This window comes from Heteronotia binoei, chromosome 5 (genome assembly GCF_032191835.1).
Source record: "Heteronotia binoei isolate CCM8104 ecotype False Entrance Well chromosome 5, APGP_CSIRO_Hbin_v1, whole genome shotgun sequence".
Classification (NCBI taxonomy): Eukaryota; Metazoa; Chordata; class Lepidosauria; order Squamata; family Gekkonidae; genus Heteronotia; species Heteronotia binoei.
This window is the reverse complement of record NC_083227.1, coordinates 126,493,488-126,514,533: the sequence shown is the minus strand read 5'-3', so window position 1 is coordinate 126,514,533 and position 21,046 is coordinate 126,493,488. Positions and strand designations below refer to the sequence as shown.

General features: G+C 43.6%; 1 protein-coding gene across 3 annotated transcripts; it reads right to left on the bottom strand.

Moving 5' to 3' along the window:
* Window positions 1-5,041: 5,041 nt before the first annotated feature.
* Window positions 5,042-20,792, bottom strand: LOC132572847 (zinc-binding protein A33-like). 3 transcript variants are annotated; one of them, XM_060240328.1, is made up of 7 exons: window positions 20,593-20,783; window positions 19,238-19,512; window positions 16,699-16,794; window positions 10,981-11,214; window positions 8,150-8,169; window positions 6,113-6,228; window positions 5,042-6,000 (listed from the first exon to the last, which is right to left on the bottom strand). In XM_060240328.1, exons 2-7 carry the CDS (start codon window positions 19,508-19,510, stop codon window positions 5,456-5,458), a joined length of 1,284 nt encoding a protein of 427 aa, XP_060096311.1. In that variant the 5' UTR covers window positions 19,511-19,512; window positions 20,593-20,783; the 3' UTR covers window positions 5,042-5,455. The 3 variants fall into 3 exon arrangements, with proteins under 3 accessions (XP_060096311.1, XP_060096310.1, XP_060096312.1); XM_060240327.1 differs by having other exon boundaries at window positions 20,416-20,728; XM_060240329.1 differs by lacking the exon at window positions 16,699-16,794 and having other exon boundaries at window positions 20,593-20,792.
* Window positions 20,793-21,046: the final 254 nt, after the last annotated feature.

The following is a 21,046-nucleotide window of genomic DNA, read 5'->3' as shown; positions in this document are numbered from 1 at the left end:
TGAGCCCATGTTGAAATGTATCTCATTGCATGTTTTAGGATAAAATACACTAGCAAGCAAAATATTTGTTTCAAGCCAATTTGGACACGACAGATCTTTTCCTTTTAGATCCTGAAGCAGAAGAATAGTCCCAGTTGTTCAGATGCAAATACACCAATTCCAGAGACCCAGCAAATTTTGCACGGTAAGGGAATGAGGGGGAAGGTAACTTCTGAGAAATAAGAGGTCTGCTTCACTCAGTGCCAGGGCACGATAATATAACACTGGTGATCCCTGACTGCAACCAGATTAGATAACTATGACAAATCCCTCCTCAAGTGTTTTCTCAACCCCCAAAGTTGCTGGCTTCTGCCAATGAAGATGTGCGTCTTGCCAGCTGGGCCTGGATCCACCCGCCTTGCTGAAAGACATAAGCCCCAGCAAGGCTCCTGCCTAATCTCCCCCTCTGGAAGGTTGTTGAAAGACATGCTTCTTAGCCAGGGGTTGATACAGCCAGCTTCCCCAAGTGTTAAATCAGCCTTGACAAGAGTCCAAACCTGACACTTGAAACCCACTCTTAGGAATCTAAACAAGTTACAGAATTAGGCTTTTTAGAGGAGTATTCACTAGATTCCTGAGAATTATGGGACTCTATTTGTCTCTTTCAAAGAGATGGATGAAAGGCTTTTGAACACCATGAAACAAGTACCTTAAAGCAGCTACTAAGCAGCAAACTGCACCTATCCATGTAATACAGTGGTGCCTGAAGCCACCATTTACTTGGCTGGGGTGTGTTCTAGCACAAAGCTGCTCTAGGGAGGCAGAGGGCTGGAACTCCACAGGAAAGTGGCAGATTCAAGCCTTCAAACCTGGATTGTAATGAACAGATGCAAAGCGTAGGTGAGGACAAATTACAGCAGGAAAGAAGTGGCCAGGAGGGGGATGCTGAATCCTTCCTCTACCTGCTAATTCTCTTTTACTTACAAGCTCTGCCCGCAGCTGTAGTACTTCTCCTTGGCTCCAAGGATGGAAATCAGCCAAAGGGTGGAGGGAAGGGAAATAACCTGGGAGGAAGGAAAGACTGCCTGCATCCACAGTACGTGGAGGAATAGTTGAGTGTCCTGCTTCTGCCCATAAGTTTAATTCATTCAGGTATACGAGGGCGAGTCAAATGATGAAACCTTAAATGGTGATAAAATTTAGAAACACCTTGCCATTGTAAGTTGGTGGTGTTTTTACCAATGGCATAAGGGATGTCCTACAGGTGGCAGCAGAGTGCAGGCAAGCAACATGCTGTCACAGTAGCAGTGCGTAAAGATGACTGCCCCACTTGAGACATGGACCAAAGAGGAGCAGCATTCCATTATCTGTTTTTTGAGTTGTGAAGAAATGAAACCTATTGCAAATCATCAGTGAACGTAGTTGCAATTTGGTGATGCATGTCTATCACTGCAGCAAGTGTATGAGTGGAGCAAAGTTCAAAAACAGCCTGACTTCCATGACAGATGCTTCTCAATCAGGTCAGGCACACCAACATTGTCGTTTTAATGCTAGGGCTAGCTGCCATGGCACCCACCTTCCAGACACTTTGTGCAAATCAGAGCAGATCATGAAATGGACTCTGACATCACAGCTTGGTGTGCCTGATCTGGTCAAGAAGTGTCTGTCGTGGAAGTCACACCATGCATTGTTCTAACAGTATTTTTAAATATGAGTCAATGAGGAGTAACAATTACCCTTACATTTGTTTACCCTGTGTGCAACTACTTGTTAGCTGGTACATAATGAGGCCATCTTAAAAAAAAAAACAGAGAACCGCATGAAGAAAATTTTTAGATATTTATGAACCCATCAGAATAGGAAGCAGTGACCCACCATGATAGAATTGAGCTACTTATCATTCCTCCTTAGCTCCTTGTCCAGTATGGGAATCTGTAGAGCAGGGGTGTCAAACATGTAGCCTGGGGATGCAGGATCCGGAGGGCTCCTATCAGGCCCACGAGCAACTCAGGGTTCATCTGTTTCCTTCTCTCTCTTGCTTCCTTCTGTATCACAGATTGCTTTGCCAGGCTTGCTCAATCACACAGGAGCTACAGTGCAAAGTCTCTATTTTCTCCATTGGCTGACCAGCACATGAAGCAACTTTTGTACAAAAGCTCACAATGCCCAGCCATTCCATGTTTTCCTCTGAGTCTTAGGCTCAAAGCATTGAACATGAGATTTCTGTAATGACTGTCAATAAATCAAAGTTTGTCTCCAGGTTCTGATGCAATAATTCAGAGCGAGAGGTGTCAGTTATCAGAAACATTTAAATAAACAAAATATTGCAAGAGCGCTAATCTTTTAAGCATGTTTTAAGTTTTTTAAAAAAATCTTTTATGTGTCCTTTATAAAGTTTATACCTCCACTAACTGGCATTAGATTTTATGACACACATGGCCCGGCCCAACAAGGTCTCATTTATGTCAGATCTGGCCCTCATAAGAAATGATTTTGACACCCCTGAGGGTGTTATGCCACAGTAAAAATGGCATTTCAAGAGCTGGTTTAATTCCTAGACCTCAGTCTCAGGCAAGTAAGCAGGTATAATGCTATATAAATGCTAATTATCACTTACTATGTACTCTAAAGCATCCAAAGGGTTTCATAGATCATCTTTGTACATCTTGCAACATGACTGTAATTAAGTTGTATTACTATTCCTGTATTGTAAATGCGACCTAAAATTTAGACCTGGGCCAGTGACTGGATGGTATCACTTCACTTTGAGCTTCATATGACTATTTCCTCCCAGCCTCCCTTGCACACAGAACACAAGCCTTCCCCCTGACATACTAGCTTCCAAGGGGTAGATCAGGAGTGTCAAAACTCATTTGTTATGAGGGCCAGATCTGACATAAGAGACCTTGTTGAGCTGGGCCATGTCTGGTTGCGTCGAACCATGTTGGGCCGGGCCATGTGTGTACCTATTTAAGATTAGGTAGCAGAGATATAAATTTTATAAAGAAACAAACATATATATATTTAAAAACTTAAAACATGCTTAAGATGTTAGCACTCATTGGTCTTAAAGGTGCTTTCTTTGTATATCTCTCATGGGATCCAGGGAACTGGGCAAAGGAAGCTCTGGCTCTTTCCTGCCTTCCCCAAGGGAGGAGCCTCAGCCAATGGCGAAAACAGAGGTTATGTTCTGTAGCTCCTGTGCAACTGAGCAAGCCTTGCAAAGCAAGCTGTTATCCAGAAGGAAGCAAGATATAGGGAGAAGGAAGCAGATGACAGCCAGTTGCTCGGGGGCCTGATAAGAGCCCTCCGGGGGCCCGATTCGGCCCCCAAACTGCATGTTTGACACCTCTGGTGTAGATGTTTCAGAAGTATGAACACTGTATCATGAGCCTCTACCTGCTACCTCAAAGTGGTACAATGCAGACTACTTCATCCATTGTCTGCTCTGCTGGACTTAGGCCTGACAAGGTATGCCTTGCCTAAGGCATCCCAGTGAATCTGTGGGACAGACTGAACCACAAGGGACATTTTGTTCATAGCTCATCATCATTACTTTGTTATACTAGTATGGAAGGAAACAACAAAGAAAGCAAAGTTCACTGGTGTGTACAGCTTAGCAAAGCACCTCATCCACCTGATTAGTCTTTCCAGCTGCTTGAATCATGATAAAGAAAGGTTGTTTGATGACATAATATTCCAGACAGCTAAGAATACAGTGCCAAATATAGCAGGCACGTTATCAATTGTTACAGCATTGATGCTAACAATTCACACATTCTGTTAACAGGCAGAGCCCTCTGCTGGAAAACTGGTATCCTACACTGGGAACAGCAGCTCATACCCTCTGAGAGAACATTTTGGGAAGGAAACTGCTCTTCTCACATGAAGAAAATCTTTCATGTCAACACTAGATGAAATACTGATTTACTGTTATACACACCTCTGCAAAACCATGGAAACCAAAGGAAAGCTTGTGAAACTGAAAACTCCTGGAGAATGCGTAGAGGTAATTTTTTTTTTCAATTTGATGTGGCAAAGATTATGTACGTTAAAAATGACAACTAACTGCTGCTTCAACAGCCTTGTCTATGCTGACATGGCAAAGGCCTTTTACATCCCTATACTGGTATGTGGTAGAGCTGCATTTTTCAGTAGCTTGTTGCAGCAGGGAGGTTGAACAATAATCATTGGGTTTCATTCTGTAAGATCGTGCAAATATGCCTCCAAGATGCAGGGCCTTGCTCCTCATTCAGAAGAGGATAGGTTTTCCATGTGAAAGGCTACATGGAATAGAATACTATCTCCCTTCTTCCAACCCTATCTTTATCTATCTGCATTAAGGCTGTGTTTGTTATTCCATGCAATTGACCACAGAAGATGATGATGATATTGGATTTATATCCTGCCCTCTACTCAGAAGAGTCTCAGAGTGGCTCACAATCTCCTTTACCTTCCTCCTCCACAACAGACACCCTGTGAGGTGGGTGGGGCTGGAGAGGGCTCTCACAGCAGCTGCCCTTTCAAGAACAACCTCTGCCAGAGCTATGGCTGACCCAAGGCCATTCTAGCAGGTGCAAGTGGAGGAGTGGGGAATCAAACCCGGTTCTCCCAGATAAGAGTCCGCACACTTAACCACAGTTGTTGCCACAATTTGCTTGTGCAATTAATTTTGCACTATGTATCCTGCACTTCTGGGTTTTGCTTCATAAATTCCAAGTGCAAAGAATCATGTTATGCAAAACTGCCAACTGTGCGCCCTTCTATGGTATCAGTTGCAGGGCCTTTGAGCACTCTAAGAAGACATTTTGTTTCTCCTACAGCTTCTTCCACCCACTGCAACATACTTCTCTATCTCACTTCCATTTTCTCACACAGGTCAAAACCCAGGTCAACATGGTGCAGTGACTGAATGTTTACTTCATGTTTAGTCTCATACCCCTTTCCTAAGCAGATGAAAGGGGGAAAAATGACCAAGCGACAAACCCAATAAATATTAAGCCTTTTATGTATATTATAAAAGAACAGAATATTTATAAAAGAACAGTACATCAGATCCCAGTAACTTTTAAACTGTCTTTATTCAAAGTACATCTAATTTATTCAAATTTTCTGAACCCATCTTTTCCCCCCCGTTCTATTCCATCATGTTACCATTGGCTGTCTTTGTTGTTAAGGCTTATTTAAGAAAGTGTTTGGTTGATAAAATGAATTTTTAAAAAAATCAGAAGAATCTTGGAACAAGAACAGCAAATCCCCCAGAACTGGTTAATTACAACTCTGATTCAGAGGATGGAATCTACATTACGCTTACATAATGTCACCAGCAGAAAAGCAGAAAGAAAATAATGCTGTTATCCCAGCAAGCACTTCTTATTCTAGACAAAGATATAAGACAAAAATGGTCCCCAGTGCAGTCACCAAGGTCCTGGTGAATACAGATATAGTCTGTGGGCAGAAAGGCTATGAGGCATTCTTAGTGACTCAGATGGCAGATTCTCATGGGCTCTGCATTTTTATTGCCATCGCTAAAGCAAGTGCTGAAGAAAGGGTAGAACTTGCAGGCTGTAACTTGATGGAAAGTGAAGAGATGGGACATGTCCTCGGCATCATAGAAGGCCACCTTGCTCTCCTTGCAGTCCAAGAGGACACCCACCTTTTTCACCATGCGTCGGGGTTCAAGGCGCATCTGGGGAGTAGCTGCAGCCCAGTATTCAGAGTTTCCCCGCAATCTCAGAGCCCAGTAGCCATTCTCAGAACACAGCTTGACTTTTGCTTTCCGATCTATGGAACTGGCTGCCACTCCTAGGTCCCACTTGGCCTTGTTGCCCACCCAAACCTCCCAGTAATGCCTCCCGCTCTCAAAGGACTGTCTGGCCAACACATTCACACATTTGAGGAAACGGCTGGAACTGCTGGACACAGGGTAAGGCTTCTCTCTCTCTGTCACTGAAGTCAGGTCTTTGGTAAGGATCAAGTTAGGATGGGCTGATTCCGGATCGAAAGTCAGAGGTGCAGGAGCTTTGAGAAGAGAGTACATCGGAATTAATCAGTATACTGCAAACTGCGTCTAAGTTAATGGGCTTCGGATTCTACCCTCATTTCTACACCTGTTGCAAGCAAGGAAATTCACCTGGGTCGACTGATTTCAGCATCCTCCTCCAAAATATGTATTGCAGGGGTCCATCATACTTGTCCATGTGCTGCTCAAGGCGAAAGGCAGGCAATGCTTCAACCTCCATGGGTGGCCTAGAGCAGGCAGAAGAAAAGTTTACTAGGCAAAACAAAAATCAGATTAACATTCCCAAGTCCCAAAATAAAGCATAGAAAATCATCAAACTTTTCAACATGCAGCCAAGCTGTTTAACAGCCCTATGCAGTAGATAGGGTTGGATCTGGGCTATGTTTTCTGCTAATGGAAGGGTTGCGGTAATTTCTACCAATTCCCTCTTCTTGCTGCAGACCCTTTGCTTCTCATGCTGTTCCTGAGGGTCCCTTATCCCCAAGAACAGCATTTTTTTTGGGGGGGGGGGTGTATTTGTGAATTTCTTGCATTGAGCTGGGGGTTGGATTAGATGATCCTTGAGATCCCTTCCAGCTCTATGTATCTATGAGATCACTGGGTTGCAGTTGTGTGTGTGGGGGGGGGGAGGAAGGGGGGAGGACAGGAACATTCTGTTCTGCCAACAGGAGCACTTCACATTAACAGAAAATTTAGTTGGGCTCCAACCCTGATTGTGCAGTTTCGTGCAGATGGAGCACTGGATCAGTTATAACAGTGATCTGGCTGTGTCAATCAGCTTAGTCATTGCACAGCCGAGACCCAAGACTGATGTACAAGGTGGTGTGTAAGACTGATGTAGAGGACTCCCTTGTATACTTTATTTTAATTTTTAAAAAATGGACAGAGATCCAATGTGTACAACTCCAGAACCTATTGCCTTAAAGCACTACTAAAGATCACTTTCAAGAAAAAACAGTTGTGAGTTTTTAGGATAAAGAGAGAAAAACCTCTTACTAAATAACCAGTCAAAGCTATTGCTAATGTTGCAGCAGGAACAAAAACTATTAAAATTGTTATTCTGGTGTCAGTAGCAGCTGTGAGTGTACATTAGATAGAGAGTTTTTAAGATCTTGAGAAAAGAGATATCAGGGACCTGCTGGATGCTGCACATTTGAAGAAGTCTCTTGTGATATGCAGATGAAGTACTGACCTCTGCAGGCCAATTATTTTCCTCTGCCTTTCAACTGCTTACTGCCCTATGGTCAGCAAAACCAGACATAAACACAAGTAGCCAAATCCAAGAACAATGAAGAATGGCAATATGCACTGCTGATAGAATTCAGTCTGCCAATTTTGACAGGTACTCAACAGAGGTGTGAGTCCAATGCTCTCAAACCAATTCCTCTCAGTATTTGAAAGCCTCTGAAGAGCCGTCTAAACCTGTCATTATTTGTCATGCTCCCCTCAGCCGCTAAGCAGAAAATTTCTCCAGCAATCCTTCACCACAATAAGCTAACAGTAATAAGCTAACAGCAAAAATAGAAATGTAAGAGAAGACTCCACATTTTGTATTACAGCAGTTTGGTAGTCCAGCAACTACACAGAGCAATGATAGCTCTAAGACTGGCCTGCAGCACAACTTGTGACCCAGTTGGCCAAATGCAGCTCACCAGCCATGCACAACAGCACACCAGAAATTCATCAGATGTCCTGTTTTTTTGACTGCCTGGCTCCTTCTAACCTCCCAGCCCCTCGCTGCTGAAGGCTGTGAATCATCTGGCAGGACATGATACACAGCTAGTGGGCTCCATTTGACTTAGTGGGTCACAAATTGTACAGGGTTGTACACCACACCCTTCTTACCGGTCTCCTTCAGCCATTTCCCTGAAAGGGGAATTCCACTCAACCAGTTAAACCTGGGGACTCTGTTTCAGTTTAGTTTTGCCCAGCTCTGCTTCTGGCATCTGATATTCACAGGGAAACAGATGCACCTACATTACTTCAGTCTGCACACCAGCCTCTCTTCCAAACTGTTGTTCTCAGTGTTTTAAAAGCTCTAGTGATAATACCCTCTTCTATTTAAAAAACGAACAGTCCCTCAGCAGAGTAGGTGAGATAAGAAGCCAGCAGAAAGAGAAGCAGCTCTTTTTCTTTCCAGACACGTACCTGACAGCCACATTTTCCACCTGCAACGAGAAGCAAGAAAATTAACAGTCACCTCACTAAATCCTTACAGCTTCTCAAGTAAATTAAACTGTCCCCTTTCTTTGCATCTGCACTGAAGCACAAGCAGAATTCTAACAAACCTATTTCAAGTGGAAGCTAACCCTGGAGTACTGGGCATAATCACTAGTTTCTGCAAGGGGAAGGGGCGAGAAGAGAGGAAGGAAGGTTTCCCAGTTCCTGTGTTTTTCTATATCTCTTCTGTTAAAAGCAGACACCAAACTCAAGAGTCTGAGGACTGAAAAAATAAAGTCTTCTATATACTATTTAAATTTAAACATTTCTGTCCTGCCTTATCTCTTTAAAACACAAAGCAGTTGTCTGGTGAGTGACAGTTGCTATCAGAGGACTTTCAGTAATCATCAATGAGGTCTCCTCCCTTCTCTCCCACTTTAAAATTTCATTTGGGTCAACTGCATTAGGGAATCTCTACAAAGACAAAATGTCGATGTAAGACAAACGAATTTCACCCCGCCTCAGCTCTAGAACCTTGAAGGGATTGCACTGAGAGCCAAACTAGATGCTACTGTGACTAACTCATGGCCGATGATGCCATTTCAGAGGAGAATTCAAGCATTTTAAAATTGCTGCGAGGCCCCCATGGTGTGGGGGCGGTATGCAAACTTTCCCCTCCCCCCACATGTCTTTTCAAGTACAAAACAGTCATGTTGGGTGTCCAGGTTGGCCCTGAAACTTGCTTAGTGCTGGCATACAGCAAAGTTTTAGTGAAGAAACCCTTGAACGTTAGATTAGATGTTCATGACATGGCTGAGGTGAAGCAAACTCAGGCTGTCTGGAGGCTTGCCTGGGAAAAGCCTCTCTCACAACAAAACGGCTTTTAAAAGTGCCATCACCAAGGGCATGGCAGAGATAACCCAATCCTTGTCCCACTCAAATATTACTGTACATTCTTTTTATAACAAATAATCCATTTCAAACATTCTCTCAACAACACTACTCCCCTGTGACCTACCCAACTACCCACCTTACTCTTGCTGATTCCAGTGCCTTAAACAGAAAGTGGGAAAAGATTAGACAGTGGGAAAAAAGAGAAAAGGAACCTTCCTAGTGTGAATAGTACAGCCTCAACCAATCCACATCCTCAATCGTTTTACACTTCAGAGAGTTTCAGAAGAAGAAGAATAAATGGAAGGATTTCTGTCTGTGGAACACAACGTTCTCACTACCCCCCTGTTGCTGCAGGTGCACTGTTCTCCTCAGGAGCAGCATTCTGGGCTGCAGCAGCAGGAGAGGAGACAAGAAAGTGGTGTTCCACAGATGGAAATGCTTTCATTCACTAAACCCTCCACTGGATCCACCCATAATCAGCTTGTGAGCTTCCTGGTAAAGGCTCCCTCCAAGAATTCGCTGCACAATACAGCCACAGTAACCACAACAACTATGTAGAAGCATTACATTACTCGATCAGTTGTATTTTAAATATGAGGATGGAGAAAAAAGTGATTTGGGGGAGAGAGGAAATGACAGATGCAAATATTCATTTTTGATAAATAAGGCCAGACTGCACAGCAGACTCTCAGGCAGGAAAGGAGATGCTATCTCTGTGGCATCTCTGCGAAAAGGAAAGGGAACAGGTGGCCAAACAGAGATGAAAGTACAGTTGCCTACAGAAAGGAAAGCATATAAGAATGGTACTCAGAGGAAATTGACAAGAATGTGTTCAGGTCTAAGCAATATTTTAATAGGGTTACAAGTATAATAAAATGTGTAAGAGAATGAAACATTTGCAAAATGGAAAGAGTATATGCATACACAAAAGTCATGAATTTCTCCTCCAACGAACTTCTTCCATGTTTCTCAGAGCACTCTTAACCCCACTCCCCGCCAGCACCAAGATTATGTCTGCTTCCAAATAATATTTAGAGTAAGAGGAAAGAAGTGGGTGTTGTGGCTTTTCCAGTCACCTTTCTTTGGGGGAGGGGGAAGTGTCTCCTCCCTGCATCACTCTGTTAACATCTGGCAAAAATAATTAATAAATCTACGATGTGATGTCGTTGGGGTTGGAATTCTCCACCGCCTCATTGTGGGGCTGGCAATTAGGAGTGTAAAGATTTCACATCATGCGCCATTTTTTTACTAGATGCTGGAGGGAGATCCGGGGAAGAGGAGAAAGGTTGCTTGGGTCCTGATTACAGCTACACAATCTTCCTTGCAATTTCTCATCTGTGTGGATTTTTTATAACACACTTCATGGGACATATTTCAGAAACAAAATGGTGAATTTTCTCTTCCCTTCTTTTGGGACAGACAAAAGCCAGTTTGGTGTAGTCATTGTGGTGCTGGGTTATGATCTGTGACACCCTAATTCCAATCCCCACTCTGCTATGGAAACTCACTGGGTGACCTTGGTGCAATCACACTTTCTCTCAGCTTTACCTACCTTATGAGATTGTTGCAAGGATAACAAGGAAGAGGGGAGGATGATGTTGTAAACCACCTTGGTTCCCCATGGAGGAGAAAAGCAGGGTATAAATATATCTAAATAAATGTAACTAACAACATTATTTTTAATTATTCTCTTGATTATGGTTCCTATTGCTTTACATGTCACTTTGCCCCCCAAGTTCTACTCAAATTTCCTAATACATGTAAAAAGAATACCAAGAGGATACTTCATTTGGATCTACGCTCACATAATGCAATACTATGATCACTGCATTACTAGAAAAGCAAGCAGGAAAGTTCTGTCCCTGCTACCGGCCTGAAAGCTCAAGACCACTAACCTCTTTCTGAACCGGCCCAATGAATCTCACCTCTAGCAGCACTGAGTTCTCCAGTTTTTCAAGGTTTTGCTGAATGCGCTCCATGTTCTTCTTCAGTTCATAGATCCCCTGTTCTAGGCGTGCAGACTCTCCTTGCAGTCTTATCACCCACTGTTCCTCCTCTCTGGCCAATTCCATCAGCACAGTTCTTTCTTCTTCCTCCAGGACATGATGAAGGTGCTCAAATTCTGCCCGGATCTTTACATTCAACTCACCAGACATTTTCTGATCAGAGGTAAAGAAAGATCACAAGAAACAGGTGAAAAAAGATGAACTTCAAATACATCCATGTACATGCACAGAGCTATCAAGACTTTAGATCCCAAATTTTTGTGGGTGAAAAAAAAATGTATATCAGTAAGAAAACAGACCATGGCCCTCTTTATGAAAACCATTTGCATCATTTTGTGCCTACTGTCACTGAGCATTGTCTGCCAGGGGTATGGCTTGCAATATTTCTACAGCTTGGGGAGTCTTCAAAGGTGAGCTGTGCAGCGAGCTCTCCTTCTGCAGCAGGGCTTCAGCATTCACTCAGACACTTCTGGAAGACTTGTTAAACCACCTTTAAAATTGAGTGAAACTCTGACATGACTTCTCATGCAGTGCAAAGAGCTGGTCTTGGAAAACAACACTCAATGAATGAACTTTAGTGCATGGAACACAAATTCTTATGCATGCCTCTACAGACGGTTTGGGTTGCAGCCGAAGTTGACCACTTGAAATGCTTAGGAAAGCTTGGTGCAATTCAGTTCATGAGCCAGAGATGGACGTGCAGGGAATTTGTGACTCCAGCTTGTGAATGACTTGTCAGTAATACCACATTGGTACAATGATATCACAAGTGACAGAGACTGAAGTATTGCCAGGGACTGAAACTCACGGGTATTCACTTGTGCCAAAGAGGTTTATTGCAATTTTCATGTCATCATGGTCATAGTTTCTGTCACCTGCCCATCTGTCACAGTCCTCATGCAGGGAATTTCCCCATGTTACTCTGTGAGGAGCAGTTTGGCTCTCATCAGCAGCCAGTGAACAGGATGCAGCTGGCCATTCCCACCCACCCATTCTCTTCCTTTTCCTCTTCCTCCCTCAGATTTACCCTTCTGTCTTTGGTTATTTCCCTCCCTCCCTCCCCACCACCTTGTCCCTCCTCCTTCTAGCAGCATCCACTACTCCTTGCAACTTTCTTTTAATCAGAGGTCCCCTTCTAGGCTCAGGTTCTTGTCTCGCTTCCCTCTTCTCCATTCCCATAGCCTTTCTTGCCTATTTCCCCACTTTGCCCCATCTAATCTACGGCCACAAAGGGCTGACTGTCTCTCTGTCTCACTAGCGCAGCTGCGCTTTCAGCCAGATGCCACAGCTGGGATAGGATGGGTAGTCAGATTTCTGCCCCCAGTAGCCAGGTGCTTGTTTTGGCCTCTGCAGTTTTTCTGTAGCCAGTGTGGGGTGACGAGTGGGGCTTCTCCACAGCAAATATTACTATATGCTGCTCCCCAGTCTAGACTCCCGTCTGCGACTGTTTGTGAGGCTACTACCTGATCGAGCTACCTGCTCTTGGTGAAGAATTCCCTCAGGGCTCTGCTCAGCCAGGAGAGTCCTTTTCACTGCTATCTGTGCTGGTGGCTCCTCACAGAATGAAGGAATCTACTGCTGAGTCTTCAGCAGATAGAACAGCTATTTCACCTAAACCAATTAGCAACCCCAAGTGCTGGGTCTTTGCCTATCTATGTCTTAGTAACATGAAAGGGATATTAAAGTAAGCCAGTTCCAAAAGAACAATATTCTCAGCGTAATAGAAGGCATTCACAAGATTAACAAAATTAGTATCATTCTTTGAAAAATTTAAAGCCACCAAGAACTCATGCTTTTTTCCTTTTGTCAATGAATTCTTTACAATATCAGGCATTTCTTCTGGATCAAATGATGCTTTCATTCTGGGTGTTAGGTAATTTCATTAAGAGAGGGCAATTAGTAATAGTTCTTCAAAGAGAATGAAAGGGGAATTTTCTACAGCCATTTGATCTACTGATATAGCGCCTGCATCAAAGCGTTGTGGCACATCTCAGAGCTCCTCTCCCCTCTTTTTTGCAATGTTTTACTGCCAACTCTGAAAATTTCAGGCAAGCTAATGAGGTGTCAAAGCCCTTGCATAGACTGTGGCTGCATCCACATAGTGAGAATTCCCCACTTGCAGTGTTCACTTCCACTGCAAATGCACAGGCATTTGCACTGGCATGAGGAGCCAACGCAGAAGTCGTGTGAGCACTTTCCTTTCCCAGGTGCTATTTTCACAGCACCAGATGCCTTAAAAAAATAGAAGTAACTGCTAATGCTCTATAGAATACTCATATTGTAACAATCTATTGTCATGCTCTACTGGTTTCTCTGAATTATCCATTTTCACTTTAAAAAAAATTCCAGTTGCTTTTGTTGAAGAATACAAGGGGATACCCCCATTTGCCTTTTCCCATGCATCTCTGCAACAAAAGGCTAGATAATTAATTTTTATAAAAAAGAAAGCTTTTAAAAAGAGAATTAAGAGGAACTAATAGACTGTGACAATAGATTGTTATAACATTATCACACTATACATCACAATATCAAATTCCAATTAAGATTTTTTTAAAAACCAAAAAACAAACAAAACACTCACTAGTGGCATGGGTAGGAAATTAATAGCTCCAGGGAGCTGAGACATGGAAAATGGCAATGATAAAGGTAGGACCTTTTAAAGTATACATGTTCCTGTTCAGATGGCTTGCTAATACACTTAAGGCTGCACTCCTTCTGCAAAGATGATACCAAAGCGGGTTTGAAAATGTACTGAGGATGGGGGAATCCTGGAAAGTGCACAATTAGAGGACAATTTGTATGGATGTTTGTTTTTTTAAAATAAAAAGCCCAGGGTAGTTCATAAGTCAAGGTGGGGGGAAACTTCTGTGCAGATGCAACCTGAAAGGCAGACACATGTGAAGACAGAACACCCAAGTCAAATCCACGCATTTCCTTCTGCGATACATATAGGTAGGAACATATTTTAGACCAAGGTTGGCTGTATTAATGGGCTGTAGAGACTGGATACATTGAATGGGCACACTCTGACCCCTAAATGAAGCCCTGCTGCAAAATGCTTTAGGATTCTGAGCAGAAGCCAAAGCAGCTTTGCGATGGGAGCATTTTATGAGTGGCAAAATTACTAATTCTGCATAACTGACATAAAAGACAGAATGCTTTATCTGACATTTCCCATCAGACTTAAATGAATCACCTTTCACTTTCATTCGAAGTGTTCTTATTCTTGCGTTAGAGAAAAATAAACACAAGCCCTCTCCCTCGTGATTTACTCTTGATAGTGTTTTATTCACCTCTTGTTTAATCTCTTACCCTCTGCATTTATCCAGCTTCCATCTCCCCAGTAACCCTGGCAATTCAGATGCTACAGTCATGAGCTAATCATTCACATTATTTCTCTCTAACCTCTTATTTCTGCTCCTGTCTGGTAGATGAGGTGACCAGAACTAAACTCGAAGGCCCAGGAGAGAACACAACAGTGATGCTCAATGACATCAAAGTCGCCTCGGAATCAATCTCTCCTTCATTATCCAGTTTTTTAAAAAAACAAAACAAAACTGCTGCTGCACATTGAATGTGAGGGTTTCCATAGTGAGCCTCAGTCTGTACGAGTAATCAGAGTTAATTTTGAATGCAAATTGTTCCTTCTGAAGTACACATTTCTCGTGACTTGCCACTGACAATGCCAACTAGCAATGTTTGTTAAACTAGGCCGCCCAAGTTCTTTTGATGTTGCTGACAGTCTTCATCCTCAACATACAAAATATTGTCTCACACAAGTTGTGCCAATGTACTTTTTCACTTATCACTACAAACCTAAAAAAAAAGGTAAATAGAAATGCAACTCACAATAGTGCCAGGTCTGTCTGCGACACAATTCACTGAGAAACAGCCTAACACATTTACAAAAAGTTTCTTCTGCCACCCCCACTCCCTGGTGTTACCTGGGAATCTGGGAATGCAAGTGAATACTCCTTCACAAACACACCTCTAGATGCCCTGGGCAAGAGATCTTTGGTCTGTGCTTGAACGGGCACAAACATGGGAAATACACTAGGCAGGGATCTGGAGTGCCAGATAGTAAGGGAGAAAATACTTGTTTTAATATTTATTAAATGTATAAAGACAACAGAAGGTAAAGCTGGGAATGTAGCTAGACTGAAGGAGCAATGTAACACGCAAATAAAGGGAATTACTAAACAAGATGGCTTAGTAATTAGATGGCCTATAGAATCACACAAGCACTTGGGAAACAAGCAACAATTAGCAAATCAGATGATTCCTAGTAGAAGCTATCCCAGTTATGCTAGATGTCTTCTCTCAAAGCATTCAAGATGGGGATAATGTTTTTAGTTACAAGCTGGCAGCTCGCCAAAACCTGCTGCTCTGCCCAGGCCGGATGTTGGTTTTTAGCAGTGCTTAACCATCAGGCTCCTGTCTAAGTTTTGCCTTGCCAGCTTATTAAACCCAACAAAAGTGCTTATATTGCCAAGAGCTTAATTCCTCTCTTATTGATGTGTTCGCTTCACTGAATAGGTAATTTAAAAAAAGGAATCATGAAATACTGCTTTAAACTAACTCCGTAATGCTACCAACTTTTAAGACTGAACAAACCATTATGAATGCAAACACACTGGTTTCATACAGAGAAAGCCACTAATGCTAATGATCTTCAATAAGAGTGGCAATGTATGTCAGTTGGGGAGACATGCCATAAGCAGTCTTCATCCAAGAACTCTTCAGAATGACATCAAGTGCCATCTGTTCTACACAATATATGCTTTAGGAGCTTTGGCTAAAAAGCTTGGGTAGAAATTCTACACACAGATATTCAGGATCCCTCATAAAATGGGTGAACCTTGCCCATACGATAGGACTACCTAAGCCCCAGGGCTCTTGGTACCCACCCTTTTGCATATTCTGAGAAGCTACAGAAAATCAACATGTCTTGCTTGGTTCTCTTTACTCAACGGGAAAAAAACTGATCACCTGGAATTACAAAAAAAAAAAAAGTAGACTGATGAATTTTTATTTGCTTACCATCTGCAATTATTTAGCAGGGATTTTTCTGGTTTTCTAGAAGAAAAGGGTTAGACTGAAATGTGACTAGTAAACCTGCTGGCACGGCTGAAAAAGCTTGAGGTACTTTTCAGTGGCTTAGTGACATTAAGCTGTCTCTGCCTGTAAGCTCCCCAGTAATTCTCCTGCTACTCCCTCTGTGCAAGTGAAACAATTAGAAGTATTAATCTTGCCATCTGCTGAGGTGCCTCAGCAGATCGATGGTCATCAGGGCAGATGATTAGTTTCTGTCACCCTTGAAGCAACTTATTTATTTGGCAATTTCATCTTTTCCCTGTGATTTAAGATGACCATTAATATGGAAGCCCAGAAACAGTGAGATCTCCCAGCCATAGCCTAGATGACCGGATATGTCTTTCGGGACCCAGAGTTTGGCATTTTTCCATTTGTGTTAATTCTCTTCTCTCTGATTGACCTCTCGTAAAGTCTTTTCCCCCCACAAGTAGCAAACACACACACACACTAGCTATGCCTTTGCTTCTCTCTGCACACCTCATCTAAACAAGCTACCTCAAAACAGAGCTCATAAGGAAGCAGAACTGGAGAAAGGAACATTACCAGCAGGCTGTGGAGTTTCTCCTCTGCCACATGCTTCATCCTTATCAATTTTTCCTGCTCCTTCTGATTAGACTGGAATGCCTCTCTGAAGTTTTTCTAAGAGTGAAGATAATAATAAAGTAAGTCTTAATTATATTTATTTTGTCTGGTACAGCCTCCATCATCCATTTAACAGTTAAAATGGTACAGTGAATAGTTTGTAGCACCTCAAATCAAGGTTCATATCCTCTCAAGGTCAAAACCAATGTAACCAAAGAGATCAGAGCTCCTCTCCTTAAAAAAAAAAAAAGTTGAAAGCCATGCTGTGGCAGGAGTGCCTAGTTCAGATATGGGCCCAATTTAGATCAGCACGTGCTAAGCAGGCAACTGCTTAGACTACACAATTACAAGCAGTACTCTGCTAGGCTTGCCCCTGAGGTCTAGGAGTCAAACAGCCTTCACTGCTGCCCTTGCTCATAAATGACATTATAATGAAGCAAAGAAGGTAAGCTGCTACCAAGAGAGTGGCATTCTTGGACTTATGAAACCTTTGATCACATCCCACTCTTCCCCAAACAACACAAGCCCAATCGACATTGCACCCACTTTTCCTCTGGCTGCCCTACCCTTCTAAAAGCCACAGCAGATCCCACTGTGTTCCTTCGAAGCTGAGTTAGTGTGAGCTAGCTCACAGTTTCTTAGCCTCCAGCTCACACAGTTTTGTCTTAGCAGCATAGGACAACCCTGTGAGGTAGTTTAGGCCAAGAGAGCTGGACTTGCCAAAAGCTGCCCAAAATTAATCACTGGGTTTAAATTGACAGTGAGGTGAAAGCAGGAACAGAATAAATTACATTGGAGAGATGCCCATTGGTCTCTGTACTCCAAATGATAGATATGTGGACAAAATGAACTGGAAGGAGGAGGCCATTGACCTTCGAGGGAGACAGTTCTCTGCTAACAGGGAGCTTACTGATCAGTACTGCTTCTCCTCAAGGCTTGTTGTAGGAAGTCCAGGGGGAGGGGGGGGGCTCACTCCCCCTGGACTTCCTACGCACTCACACAGAGGCCTTTAGTTATATCTTTCAAGGTTGGTCGGGAATTCCTAAGGTATCACTACAGGCCTCTGAGTAGGCCTTTCCTCCTGGGGAACCAGTGTTGCCAATCTTCAGGTGAGGGCTGTAGAAGCTGACTGGGTGATTTCAATCCAGTCTAACCTGCCTCAAGGGGTTGTTGTTGTTCAGATCAAAGTGGGGAGAATGTTGTAATCTGATGTAATGGCTGACAGCTCCTCCCTATTAAACAGTCTGTCAGAAAGGTCTCACTACAGGCCTCTGATGCAGAACTCATTGGGGCCACTCCTGACTATGGCTGCCAGTTCTAGATTGGTGAGAAATTTCAGAAGATTCTGTGGTGGAGGGCACAGGAGTCAGGGCTTCAGTGTGGGGTCTGCTGGACCCAGGTCCTTGCTGTGGAACCTGACTGAGTGATTTTGGACCATTCACAGACTTCCAGCCTAACCCTACCAACTCCAGGTTAGAGAATTCATGGGTATTTAACAGGTGGGGCCTGGGGTGGGGTAGGTGGGGCCTGGGGTGGGGTAGGTGGGGCCTCAGACAGGTAAAATGCAATTTCCTCCTAGGGAACCACTGGAGATCACTCAGATTTACAACTGCTCTCTAGATAGCAGAGATAAGCTCCCTTTGAGGTGGGGGGAAGTTAATGCCTTCACTCGGGTGGGTAGACAGCAAGGGTGGCAGGCACTTGTTACAGCCTCCTTCAAAAGCCCGTTGTATTTTTTCTTTACAACGGGCCTTACTCCTAGTAATATATAAAGGTTGAACACACCCAACAAAGGAGAAAATAAACCTATGGAACTTAAATACTGCCTCTACTTCAAGCTTACCATTTAGGCATTATTGCCTAACAGCCATCTGAAGGATATCAAGACCCACAATTAAACATAACTATGTTTAATACCTGTATTATCAGATAATTTAAAAGGAGTGTCACAGGGTAGAACAGAAGTTATAATATGAACACATCTATTAGAGAAGGTTAAACAAGGATTCATTTTTAGAAATAAAACCAGGAAAAGTGAACCAAGTTTCAATATAATTTTTGTGTCTTAATTCTGAATTAATATGTTTTAACTGAGACATTATTTTTCCATAATCATAGAGTCCCATGACTTGTTAAACCACAATGAAAGAGCAGGAGCATTGGTTTCTTTCCAGGAGGTCACTATTATTAATTAAACTGGATTTTAAACTGTCCTGCCCAATGGAATTTTCTGTTTCTCCAGACCCAATCTATTGGTCCAAACACATTAGTCACATGCTTTTTTAAATTCTTTTATCACTATTTCTGCTGCAAGACTCCTACAACCCCCTACAAATTGCCTCTACTTCAAGCTTATCATTTAGGCATTATTTCCTAACAGTCATCTGACGGATACCAAGACCCACAATTAAATTCACACTGCAGGAATCAATAAAAATGAGCAGCACCCTCAAACTGTGAGCCAAAAGCAAGGTCAAGTCACTGCTATAAAGGTACTTACCTGTATTCTTCTTCTGTGCTCTTCGGAGGAGGCCTTCCGAACTGTTTCCACAACTCCAGCAACAAGGTAGTGGGGGCGGAAGGACCGTGCGGGAAACTCTTGACGACACTGGGGACAGGTGGCAACTCGAGAGCATCTGTCCCAATAGCTCTGGATGCACTCCTTGCAAAAATGGTGCATGCATTCCAACATGACTGGGTCCCGAAAAAGATCATAGCAGATGGCACAGGTCAGTTCTTCCTGGAGGCTCTGTGCTTGGTTTTTCTGGGACATTCCTACAGAGACACAACACATGCCTCCTGCATTACTGTGGCACTGAAGAGGCTCTGGTGGGTTGCACACTCGAGAGAAAAAAACACTGTTGTTGCTCACTGATGGGAACAAGCTGGTTCTGTGCATTAGTATGCTCTACACCTCTAGCATGAACACATTCTCCTAGATTATTAGGATTGCTTCCCCCTGACCCGTAAATTCAATGACTGTGCTAGGAATTCAACACATACACTAGTCTTAACATGGGAAAATATCAATGAGAAAAGTTGCAACAGCAAAGGACTTCTGCCTTCTAGGGTTGCCAGCCTCCAGGTGGGTCCTGAAGATCTCCCAGAACTGCAACTGATCTCTAGACTACTGAGATAATTTCTAGAGAATGTGATTGCTTTGGATGGTTGGGCCTGTGTGGAGCTATACCGCACTGAGGTCCGTCCCTAAGCTCCACTCTATGGTTGCCAGCCTCCAGGTGATGGCGGGAGATATGGAATTACAGCTCACCTCCAGACGTCAGAGATCAATTTCCCTAGGGAAAACGGCTTCTTTGGAGGGTGGTGGACTCCACTGCATTATAGCTTGCTGACGTCCCACCCCAAACTCCACCCTCCTCAGGTTGCATCCCCAAAATCTCCAGAGCTGGCAACTCAACTCTCCACACCCCATCAAGGAATTTCCCAAAACAGAGCCGGCAAGCCCGCCCCGCCCCTATACCATCGTGAGATCTCCAAAGACATAGCCAGAGTACGGCTGCTACCTCCCTCCCTCCCTTACACTTTAAGCATTCCCCACCAACACATCACGCAACACCTGCTGAACGACTGCCCATCAAGCAGCTGTTAAAGCCAGAGCAAGAAAGAGGCCCAAGGAGGAGGGAAAGCTGTGGTGGGTAAAGAAGCTCAGCCTGTTACCTATGAATGCTAAGACTGCACAGATGAGCTGGAGCAAACCCGAGGGCCACTTGCTGGGTCAAGAGAGGACCCCAGCTGCTTCGTTAAGGCCCTCTTTCCTACAGACCACAAGAAAGAGGCAGAGCTGAACGGGAGGCTGATGGGGACCCGGCCACCGAGCCCACTTCCCAACAGCACCTGACACAGCAGCCGATCCCCGTCCGTCGTGCTTTTTTCTATAAGGGCTCCGCAGGGCTCGTAACTGGGCTGTAGCAACTCTCCAAACTTTGGCCGCAAGATAACTCGCTTCACTGCTATTGAACAACAGCTACCTACTCCAATCAGGCTAAAACCGGAAAAGCTACCTCCTCGTCTATTGGTGGATGAAAATGCCCCCCCCCCCGCGAGGATCCTGAGATCTCAAGCGCGTGACATACGCAGTGGTCGGTCACTCGTCCAGTATCGCGTCCTGGGGTCATGCAATGCGTAGAGAAGCCCTCCTAATAGGGCAGGATTGGTAGCAGAGTACCGATCGCGGATCATTTTCTGCCCCCGGTGTAGTCAAGAGGATATTGTCTTGTTAGAACTGCTCGTTTGTTTTTCTTAAAATCCATGTGCGGAGAAAACACTGAATAACTGTTAGAGGCTGGGC

Bases quoted from the DNA above. Each gene is read 5' to 3' on its own strand.
- LOC132572847 (XM_060240328.1), bottom strand. From the start codon at position 19,510: ATGTCCCAGAAAAACCAAGCACAGAGCCTCCAGGAAGAACTGACCTGT. The intron at 8,170-10,980 runs GTGAGATTCATT...TTCTCGTTGCAG, and splicing joins AGAACTCAGTGCTGCTAGAG to GTGGAAAATGTGGCTGTCAG. The intron at 6,001-6,112 runs GTGAATTTCCTT...CTCTTCTCAAAG, and splicing joins GCTGAAATCAGTCGACCCAG to CTCCTGCACCTCTGACTTTC.